Source organism: Argiope bruennichi, chromosome 3 (assembly GCF_947563725.1).
Source record: "Argiope bruennichi chromosome 3, qqArgBrue1.1, whole genome shotgun sequence".
NCBI lineage: Eukaryota > Metazoa > Arthropoda > Arachnida > Araneae > Araneidae > Argiope > Argiope bruennichi.
The window spans coordinates 50,121,460-50,133,479 of NC_079153.1; the positions used below are offsets into that span (position 1 = coordinate 50,121,460).

A 12,020-nucleotide genomic window follows, 5' to 3' on the forward strand; every position below is an offset into this window, starting at 1 on the left:
TTTAAATCCACGAATCGAAGATTATTTTTACTGAAAGGAGGTAGTCTTCTAAATATTAAGGTCATCTTGTTTTCTCCCTATACTTCTATAATTTGTCGGTTCTTGAGCGAAAACATTCTTTTCGGTGGATTGGAAAGAATGCATCTCACCACGGGTATTTACACTTTTCTGATATTGTTTTTCTCGATTTCATCTATTGAGGTTTTACTAAGAAACGAGCATTTGAAAACCGCGAGCTAGGACAACAAATACTGTAAGTAGTATTGTTTTACAAATGATGGGGTGGTGAGAAACAAAATATTGCCATAACATTCTCCGAACTACGAAAAGAACCCCATTGATATTATTTAAGACTTGTATCAACGTGGTTTACGAAGAAACCGCACTGTTATTTGCCTTATTACAAATTCCATGATGGTGTCGCGGATTGAAATGATAGAGGATAGAATTTGGGACCTTGCGGTTTGCAGTCCAGCAACATGACCAGGATACAAAAGCAATTTCTCGGGTAGCGTAGCTGTTGACTGGCTTATAAGCTTTCACCACAATGGTATTTGCAATTGACAGAATCCAGAACAGGACTGAGAGAAATAAATTTTGAGTAATGAATATTTTATAGTCAAGGAAAGAAATTATGCTCATCATCTCTAAATTACAAAATAAACCTTGGAGAAATTTAGAAAAAAATTAAGTCATTTTTCATTGATATGTGAAGATATGTTTATTCAGATAGGAATTATCAATAGAAACGGGTTTAATATTTCTTTTATGTCATCTTTTCAAGTATTTTTATTATGTAGATAAAGAAACTTTCCATAAGTTTTTTTTTTTCAAAATTCAGTGCCTAATTTTTATAATTATGATGGATTTTAGTGAACCTCATTTTTAGTGAACAGTGAATTTGTATTCATAATTAAGTATTATTGATAAATATTTTAATCATTCTTGTGTTAAAAATTGCTATTCTCGAGTTGGGTTTTGAATGTGTTAATATTGATTTAAAAAATGAGTAAACAGATTCGAAGAAAATATTGGTGCGCATTTGGGGTATGAGTGAGGAAATAAAATTCACCCATCAAATTTCCGATATAACTGACGCTCGACAAATCAGAATTGAAATTCAAACCCACAATAAAATTTGATTAAATTTCGTTTTGTTATATATTGCATATTAATGGCTTTAATTACTAAATCTTAACATTTATTGCATTTAAACATCAGATGGAAAAGTAGATTTAGAAAATTATTCTACATGCCCCATATAATAAGAAAATTAATTACACATTTCTGCATACATCCAAAGGCATTGTTTAATCCATTATATCTACTCGTTTTGTACGCTTGGCAATTTCTTTGGGCACAAGTAGTGGTGAAGGACATCCTTTTACAGGAGTGGGCATCAACGCTGATGCGACAAAAAAAAAGCATGGGGGGGGGAAAGAAGATTTTTCATGATTAAACTTGCTCCAAAAATTCGTTTTCTATCGAACGATTGAGGCAAGACTAGAAATCATGAAAAGATTTCGAGAAGCCAAAACTTCGATTCATCGATCATCTCCGGTTATCACCCAAATGACACATGTTTGCAGTGATTTTGTTGCTTAACACTTTTAAATTAAATCAACAGTGTACACATAAATATTTTTATTCGGGTTAGCTAAGTATAAATATTTACAATGTTTTGACAAAAGATGCTATGTACAACAAAGCTATAAATTAGTTACAGTCTGATTTGATGTGATTCTAAATGAAAGCCATTTTGTGACATCTCACTTGGTTCTGTGTGGTACCCGTTTTGTACTGCTCCGTTTGATTCTTTATGGTATCCATTTTGTGCTTTTCCGTTTGATTCCTTATGAAAACCATTTTGTGCCATTCCGTTTGTTTCGTTATGAAAACCATTTTCTCTCCTTCCGTTCGATTCTTCGTGCACTTTCACTGCAAAATCACCGTTTTGGAAAGCTTTGTTACTTTCGCCATTCATGTTTTCGATTTTCCTCTCTCCACGCCTAAAGAACACTTTTTCCAAAGCTAAGAATGGAGATTCAATCAAAAGGCTTGCAACGAATGCTAGCAAAGCGGAAATAGAGAGAAATCCGAAAAATTGGACGACCTGTAAGTAGAAGAAGAAATATAAAGAAAGCCTTTATCAATGTTAGACAAATAAATGAAGTATATATGATAATACGTAGAAATGTTAAAAAATATTATTTTCCAATATCTATGGTGATTCCTTACTTATTACTTATCTCAGTGTATTGAGTTAGAAGTAAGTATCTTTCCACTTGTACAATTTTGGTATAGTAATTAGGTTTCAAAAAGAAATTTCTTTTCGAATGTTATACTGTAGAAGCTAATAATTTTATATGTCGTGAAATATTGTTACAAAAATAAATGAATAAAATTTAATTAAATAAAAAAAAGAATTTTATTATTTAAAAAAAAAAACTACAAAATTGAAAAAAAAAAATATTTTGTATTTTTTATACTTTATATTCTATAATAACACCTGCCTACTTTTGTATAGTTATTTCATTCGTTCATTCGACACATGTCTAATTTCATATATTTATGAAAATCAATATTATTAGTTTTAAAATTTAAATTAAGAAGTTTAACAAACATTTTCTTATAACGATAATTGTGATAATAAACCAGGACGTGATTTCCTCATCTCTTAAGTCATTCTCCTTTTAAATTGCTCATAAAATTTCTATATATGACTTTTCTTATTAACAATAAATTTACCCTTCATGTATAGAGGGATTTAAAAGAGCGTGAAAACATTCTATAAGGCCATTTATCATAGAAGAAACATACTAGTTCCGTAAGGTGAAAGCATCTTAATAATTTAATTATAAAAGTTTTCTTTCTATTAACTCGCTACAGCTTCAACAGCAAAGGAAAGCTTTAACAGCATTTGCTGTTAAAGCTGTAAACCGTCCGTAGAGCAAGAAAAGAGGAAAAAGAGCAAGCCTTAGATCTAGTTATTTTAGGAAAAACCAAGAAGTAGATTTGCTAAATTTTCACTCAAATTGAATCTCAATAGCTAGTTTTCAAATCTTTAGAGATAGACATCTAATGCTTCAAATAGCATAAAAAATATACTGTATACTATTTTAATTAATAAACGTTATTAAAGATTAAGTGTTTAAACTAACATTAAGATTTATAGTTTATGTCAATAAATGCACTTCTGAGAAAGTATTTTTAATTTAAAATTTTATCCACACCCAGTTATTTTAGTCTAATATAAATCAATATTCCTGACGCATTAACATTTTAAACAAAAAAGAATTTCTGCAACCAAAATTGACCGAATTTTGAATCACTATTTTATACTATTTCAATAGCGGTCTCAAGGAAGGTCATTCAATTAACAGAGTCCTCGACGCTTGTTGTTGAATGGGTCAAAATAATATTATCTCGATGAATTCTGATCAAAGAAAAGTGGAACTTTTTAAAAATACTGTGTTTATATGCCAAAAAATATTAGAGTAATGTATAAAAAATAAGATTTTATCATTTTTTCAGTAGTATATTTATTAACTGAAATAACAGAGAATATAAATCTTTACGTCATTTAAGGCTTTCTTCCATTTGAAAGCAAATCCCTATTTCCAAAGGCAGATAAAAAAATTGAAAGATACTTTTTCTTGGAAGCAGCTTCCTAAAGGAATTTTAAATTTCGGACATTTGGTAATTTTTTAAAATATAAATTAAAATTTATATTTAATAATACCTTAAATTATTTTTTTTCCTTTTTTTTGCTTTACTAAAAAGGGCATTTTTTATTTAAGCTGAAGTAATCTGTTAACAATATGACACTACAAAAAAACTTAATATATAATATATTCTTATTTTTCTTTCACATGCTCAAGACAAATGAATGATATAGATTATTTTAAATGAAAATGTTACAAATGCAATATTTGAACAGCACAAATATTCCAAATTAGTAGCAATTAATTCATAGGTTGTTGTTTTTTTTCCTTCATCAGGAAATCGCAACACATAATTATAAATATAAAAGAAGGTTTTGTCTCTAAGAAAATATCTCCGAATCACGAATAATAATTTCGTTACATTGTATATTACATTTTTTTTATTGCTTGGATAGCGATATTAAAGTTAGGATGCTTCTTTTAACGAAAAAATGCAAGTTAAGCTATTGTAACAAGATTTAAAAAGACGTCATACTTTTGATCACTTATATCATTTATCTAATATGTTGTCAAATATTTACGGCGAGTCCTGGGGACATACTGTTCGACATTCCATTTGAAAAAAAAAAAAAAAAAACAGTTTATACGTCATGAAGACGATGTAAACAAGATGTGTCTGAATGGGAATTTCCCCAAAGAATTCCGGTGTTTAACCCTTCCCACAAGATAGATCGTATGTCTTTCAAGGTCCCAACTGTATTCTTACAATTTGAGATTCATATTGGAAATTTTTATTCATTCATTCTGAGATCATTCTTTCTGATCAGTTCAGGGCATTTACCTTTTCCTCTTTCTACGTTATAAACCTTAAGATCATTGAAGTAAGTTTCAGAATGAACTGTAAAGAAACAGGTTCAATAAAAATATTTCGTCAACATCTTCTTTATATCAAGATAAAGGTTTTTGTAGGTAGTTTGCTCGTCTGAAGGTCATAATTACGTTTTTAATTCAAGCTGAAGAAATGATAAAAGATTTCTTCTTCTTAATTCATTATATTTCTAGTTTCTTATATTTTTTGAGGCAAATTAACGTTGATTGATTTGCTACCTGTATTATTAATAACAAAATACTATTAAGCACTTATATTAACATTTATTTTCTTGCTGTAAAACTGTGTCAAATTTAAATGAGACGCTTTTTTCATAAACTATAACTGTTTTTTTTATTTTCTCATACGTATTACTCATACGTAGTGTAGATAAAGTATAGTAATCGTAAAAAAAATTTGAACTCGAGATTTTGATGAATATCCACGTTTTAGAAACTCCCTGAATACGAAAAATACCTTTTTGGAAAATGTCCGTCTGTCTGAGAAAAGGATAATTCAAAAACGCTTTGAGTTAGACGAATGAAATTTGGATATTCCTAATATATAAATTACAAAATATTATAATGCCATATATTTCTAGAACAGATTACAGTATTATAAGCAAACCTTGTGCAACTGATCGGAATTACTTCAATAATTTAAGAGGGAAATGGGACATATTGATATGCAATGTGTAATAGTACATCGCAAACTCATAAAATCCTGCTTGGCTTCCAGTTCCGTTAGAATATCAAATTGTGGAAAATAAGTATACTTACGAAACGAAGATGCGTCACTTCCTGAACAGTCGTGAAATTAGCTATGAAAATATTTTGAACATAAGGGTGAATCAGGTAGATCAGGAAGGCAAGTTTGCTGAGTGGTACCCACAATTTCCAAGACAGAAATGTATTGATGAATCCTAAGAGGTGAATCATCATTTGTAATGAAAGAATGATTATGTAATAAAATAAATGCACTATTTTAAAATAGTGAAAAATTGTATCTTGGTCTTCAAAAAATAAATGAAATCAAAAATCTTTGAAAGTTTTTATAGTTTTAAATAAAATTATGTGACTGTTAAAAATGACTTTATAATTACAATTTTATAATCTATTTTTGATATAATATCAAATTTTTGTGAAGATTTCAACTCACATTTTAAGTTATTAAATTAATAAATATACCAAAAAGACACTCTTTCAAGAAAAATATATTTAAATTTTACTTTACTAAACTTTGAAAAAAATATTTATGAATTAATTTATGGCATGTTTTATATTTTCAAAATATCCAGAGTCGTCGCTGAGCCCTATTATTTAATTATTTCATTGACTTTATTAATCTTATCATCATTATTTATGTAACCAGTAAAAATCGAAAATTTTATAATCTCATATTGTTGAAGTCAACAAAGTTTAAAACTTGTTCTGAATAATATATAGCCAGATCTAATTAATTCTTTGATAGTTCTGCAGACCAAGATACAAATTTTCTTCATATTATATAGCGAATATGATTCATCTAAATCATCATCTTACGCAGAAAATTCTTTTTTATCTATAAATTGTTTTAATGATTTTTTTTCATTTTAAAAGTACAATCATCTGATACAGGCTAATTAAGATTTATAATCTGCTACAAATCTAGCTGAAGGAAATGTATTAGACTGTATTCAGTCAGAAGCTAAAGCTCTTCATGTGATTACATGTCACGTGATGAATATGTCACTTAAAATGATTCTTTATTTATCTTCTTTGATTAAAAAAAGTTACTACTAGAAAACTTATTCTTATAAACTTGGATTACAGAGCTTTTTTGTGTAATTTTGTTTGAGAATTTTTTTCTAATGAGCGATAGCATTCGGAATGAGTAATTTTATAAATAATAATTCTTTTGAATTAACTCTTTTTTTATTGTATTCTTACCTCCTCTTCCGGTAACGCAGCATAAGGTCATCCACGCAATTCCGACGGTAAAAAAAACCTTGTAGAACGCCGCATATACTGCAAGTTCAACATTACTCGGTGTGTAAACTTTGAACCATGCACTAGTGATGAATATAATCGTTCCACAAGCTACAATTGCAAGGCACCATCCGACCACTTGTATGATCTATAGAAGAAAAAAATGGGAATGTACAAAGGAATATTTCGTAAAAGAAAATTTTATTCGATTTAAATACTTATACATACTACTGTAAATGTCATAAAAGATTGCAAATGGATTATTGAAGGTTCGAACATATGCATATTCTTTGAAAGATGAAATTCGATTGATTATATATTAAGAATATAATAAGTGAGTTTAAGCAGTTGCTCAATACAAAACTAGAAAAACTGAAAAAGAGACTTTTAAATTTCGCCTATGCACGATGTTGCTCATGTATATTTCATATTAATGTATTATGTATTAATGTATGTATATTTAATTCATTTTTATATCATGATTGTTTATTTAAAACAAAAAACTTTCTTACTATTTCAAGGAAGATTAATGATTGCATTTGGAGTGAGTTCTATCTCACTCAGACCCTCATATATCCTAATTTAACGTAATTTCATGATTATTCGATGTCATGTAAAAATTAAATTAGTTTTCGGAATTTAAAAGCTTGATTTACATTCCATTTCTAGGATTAGTCTCCATTTGAAGCTATTTTTCTACTATTAAATATTATATGCAAATGAAGTCTATTATCTACTCGGAATAGAATGTCATGAGAATAGCATTTTAGTTTTATCCAAAGGAGAGAAATCCTCATCTTCCATAAAGATAAAGTATTTAGTTGGAAAGATGAAAAATTATAGTCATTTCGGTAGAAAAAATATTGTTTCACTTTAAAAAAGTTATAAACAAGCAGAAGCTTTCATTATCTGATTTGATAAGAACTTGACGTTATTCAGACAATCGATTTCATATTAAATGCTTTGAGTACTAGGCCATAGGGGAACTCATTTGTTCTGTCTTTATTTGTTATTAAATTTAGCAGTCAGAAGGAATTTATTATTTAGCATTGCGTATATTATGTGTATTTTAAGTATATTAAAAATAAGAGTCAGACAAATGAACCAAACACACAAAATAAAAATTTAAGTAATGCGATTTTATTTAAATTTAAATATCAATTTTGAAAATATAAAAAGTTTTACTTTTTATATCAGTTTGATGATCATTAATGATTCAGGCAATTATCGTTTTTCAAATGAGCTATTTACTTTTGAAGTTATTGATATTTGGATGCTTAGTTATCAAATTATTGTTTTCCGAATTATCTATTTACCTTCGGAATCTTGATATCTCGGTGCTTAATTAGCAAATATCCGGAAAGTATTCCAATGAAATAGGGTCCAGCCCGAGATAATACGTTTCCGTAAGTGTAGAAAAAGAACATGCTTCGGTCCCTGAAAATAAAAATGTTTCAGCAAATCGTCCGTGAAAGAACTGATGTTCAGGAAACGTTTAGAATTATTTTAGAAAAAGCAGCTTTCATTTTTACATTCAAAAAGAAAAAAAAATATTTTCAAAGATTATTGGCTTCAAAAATAATAAATAATGTTAGTAATTATTTTGCCTAAATGATACTTACTCTGGATCTGTGTATGCCACAGTTAAAGTAGGCATTAAATCCTTTGTGTAGGTAATGACACCAGAGTAGATAATAGAAGACAGAATAATTAAAGCGCTCATAAATAAGCCAACTTTTTCAGACCTGAAAAGATTCGTAAATTGATTTATTAAGTGGGAAAAAACAAAAATAAGTTTAGTAATATATATATATCGTATTATATCTTTATAAGTAAAATTTTATAAGAATAAAATCAATTCAAACTGATTTGTTTTAGAATTTTGGTGGGTGGGGGTTTAGAAATCAAGGTATTAGATAACATATGCATTGATATTCATATCAGAAAAAGTACTTCAATCTCATTGTCAATAGATTCACTCCTTGGCTATCCAATATTCCAATTAAAATTTAAAGAAATACAGTCCTCATTCCATTATATCGAATAAGAGCCATCTGTTCAAAAACATTTAATCGAAATAAATTACTAATTTAAATAGCTCCTTATTACAAACAATAATAATCTAAATTTTATTCTAAATTATTTCAAACTTTGGTTTTTGTTTCAGCCTTTTTTTATCATTGGTAATGTACAAAAATACTTAGTAAATCCAAGTGATAACTCATGTAGTTACTGGAACTACTTTTTCTTCTTTCTGTTTAATACATAAAGCAAATGAATCGGTTAGTTTTTTTTTCTTTATTTAACGATTCTCATGGGTACATTAAATTTTTTACTTGGTTTTTTTTGCATAAATTAATATATTATTCTGTATATGCTTTTTAAAAGTAAGATTGCTCAGTTTCATTTCGGGGTACTATTTTTTTACGGAGTTAATGACATATATTTTAATGTTCATGGCTCTTAATTCAATGGCAGTTATGCAGAAAAAAAATGTTTGAACCTCATCGAGATAGTTCTACTTCTGATGAGCAGTACTTCGTGATACTCGTTATACCCTCATTCTTTTTCGCTCTTGTATTCATTATATGGCTTTCATATGTTTATACATTGTGTGTGTGTAATAATATCTCTTAATATAATTCAAATCCTAATTAATTTCCTAAATTTTATCTTAATTTAACCTATTTTAACTTTATGCTAAAAGGTTCTTTCATTTCCTGATCCAATCAATTTTACACGCGCTCCATAAAACTGCTCACTTCAGCATTTTCCCACACTCCTAATCAAGGGATAAAAATCCTTAATGTTTGCAACATTCTTTTTAAGATACCCAAATTTCCCTTTCCCAAGACTACACGTGTCAAAGAAATCCTGTCTTTTGCTCTTCTGCTCCTGTGCCGCGATGTATACTGATGTATATTTTATGAACATATCACGTACAAATTATATTTCCCTAGATGGAATAAATAGAAGTTAAATATTTCAAAAGTTTCTATACCGTAAGGGTATGTGGAAATAAAACATTGAAAAAAAATGCAGTAATTCTCAGTTTTTCTCAATTATTAATTGTAAACACTTATCATTATAGTAAATAAAAATTTTCGGAAGTATTTTTGCATTGATTTGTTACCTTTTTTTTTTTTTTTTTTTTTGTTCATCTATGATTGCTACGCCATTCTTCCACTGTTAATGGAAAGTTTTTTTTTTTAATTTTGTGATTGGAATAATTACTTTTGTTTCTACATTAATCGATCTTATATTTTAAAAAGTCATTAGATTTTCTTCAAGACAAAGATCAGAAAGTGAAAGATACTTACATTTTTGTTTCATGAATAATTCATGAAATTTAAAGAGAATTAAATAAATAGTTAGAGTTTATTTAATTTTTGTTGCAGGGTTCATGTAGCTGAAAATATTGTTTATCCATTTTTTACTTTATGTTTTAACATGGTACGCATTCCCTATTCAGTAAGTTAAGAAAATTCTACAATAATCTTCCAGATTCTTCTCGCATTTTTTGGCTCTTTCTGGCGAAAGTTATCTCTCTTTAGAGACAGTGATATTGGTGCTTTAAACATACAAAAAAACCCTTGTGATACTTAGACACTTTAAGAGTATTGAACACTGAAGAGAGTATTGAAATTACCTCATAAAAGCAAGCAGAACTACTACGGAAACCAGAAAGAGTTGCATATCACAAGCAACATACCAGAAATGCAACATACACTGAAAAGGAAGGAAAAGGCGATTATTCAACTTTAATTACTGAGATATGCGTAGCAGAGAATAGAATAATTTAGAAAATCCGAAAGAATGTGGGTTCACTTTATAAGACTATATTTTAACAATATATGATACTTTAATACGATAACTGGTCAAGAAATATTATAAATTATTGTTAGTTTACACCCTTAAAAATAAAATTAAAACCAGGAATTAAAAAACTGAAAAGTGTATTATACTATTTTACCATTAAATATTGCCTTGTAGCAAATATTGCCTTCAAGCAAAATTTTTTTTATAGTTTTTAATACGCTTTCGACGTATTCGTGCATTAATTTTGACGCAGCTTATGTAAATACTAGTATAAAAAACAGAACAAATTTTCTTAAAAATAAAAACTTTTATTGAAAAAGGGTTAGGTTAATCTAAGCATTAAACAGCTATATAAAAAGCAAATATCACATTAAATAGTTTATTTGTAGTATTGTCTCGGTAGAACTTATTTCTTTGCCAAACTGTTTTGGGGGAAAATTTGTTTTTTAGGCTTTCTTCATAAGTTATAATTCGTCTTTCGCATTTCTCTTTCTTTTCTTTAATATAATCCTTATGTTAAATCTATTTTTTTTTTTTGCATAGTATAATAAATAAAAACGGGATCACAAACTTTTCATTCTATGATCACCTTAGTAATTACTATAACAATGGAAACTCCACAGTTTGAATAGGATATATTAAATGATAGTTCGAACTTGTGACAAGCTACATTATGTTTAAATCTATTTAAAACCACTTGCGTTAACTAACGCTTGAAATTTCTCATGTTTCCGGGCCAAACGTCCTCTCACTGATGTGGTATATGGAGATGGTTACCAGTTCAGGTGTGATAAAATACATGATACAAATGATAAAATACATAATTAGATTACAAAGCTTATTATAATATTAATTTTCAATTTTTCTATATATCTCTTTTATGCGTTTAGTTTCGAAATTTGTTTTAAAAGATTTTGAATATAAATTCAGCGAAATTTCTTATGAATGAGTTCCTAATTATCCACTTATTTAATGGATGATTCTGAGTAAAAAATATTTGATTATACAATATCCAGAAAGAATCTTGCGAATTCCTTGTTTTCTCGATTTTTAATAAAGTTTTCATTTAATAAATATGTACCATTCTTAGTTCTCCCACGGTATTTTATTATCTTCGAACTTATAATAATAAAACTGCGTCATAAATACGACCGATGAAGACAATATATAGATTTGGATTGAAAAAATAAAAATGATTTACTACCAGGAAAAATACTTACCATTTCGCTCATGTTGAAGAAATTGTTGATGAAAAGTAAATTTCTCCACCAATAACGGAAACAAGGATAAATAGAATCTTCCATTGTATCTTCGAACATAGGGCCTGATCCCATGAGTGGAACCAGCATGCCACAAAGTAATATGAAATAATAAACTGGCACAATCCTGCAAAAGGAAATGTCTCGAAATATGTATAATATTTAACAAAAATAACCAAAGTTATTTCATTCAACCATCAAGTGCATTTCATATTCTTAGAACAAATGAAATACAATTGATTCTAAAGATAAGTTGGAACAGATTAATAATGTAAAAAAACATCTTGTAAATTATATGTGAAATTAACTATATATATATCTCGAAATCGGCCAATTCGCGAACTGACCAACGTTCCTGTAAACCTATCTGCCAATGCCCGATCTTTTCTTTATTTCGGGCTTTGGCCAGCCAATTCGCGAAGTGGCTTGGGACGACCGGCCA

The 12,020-nt window shown here is 28.4% G+C and overlaps 1 protein-coding gene across 1 annotated transcript in view; it reads right to left on the minus strand.

Moving 5' to 3' along the window:
- Positions 1-1,629: 1,629 nt before the first annotated feature.
- Positions 1,630-12,020, minus strand: part of LOC129963480 (nose resistant to fluoxetine protein 6-like) — a 31,149-nt gene continuing 20,758 nt past the window's right edge. The window contains exons 9-15 of the mRNA XM_056077888.1: positions 11,540-11,705; positions 10,150-10,229; positions 8,123-8,245; positions 7,817-7,937; positions 6,462-6,648; positions 5,313-5,455; positions 1,630-2,113 (exon numbers count right to left, since the gene is read on the minus strand). Coding sequence (XP_055933863.1) covers positions 1,721-2,113; positions 5,313-5,455; positions 6,462-6,648; positions 7,817-7,937; positions 8,123-8,245; positions 10,150-10,229; positions 11,540-11,705 — 1,213 coding nt within the window. The 3' untranslated portion in view covers positions 1,630-1,720. The remainder of the gene's footprint in view (positions 2,114-5,312; positions 5,456-6,461; positions 6,649-7,816; positions 7,938-8,122; positions 8,246-10,149; positions 10,230-11,539; positions 11,706-12,020) is intronic.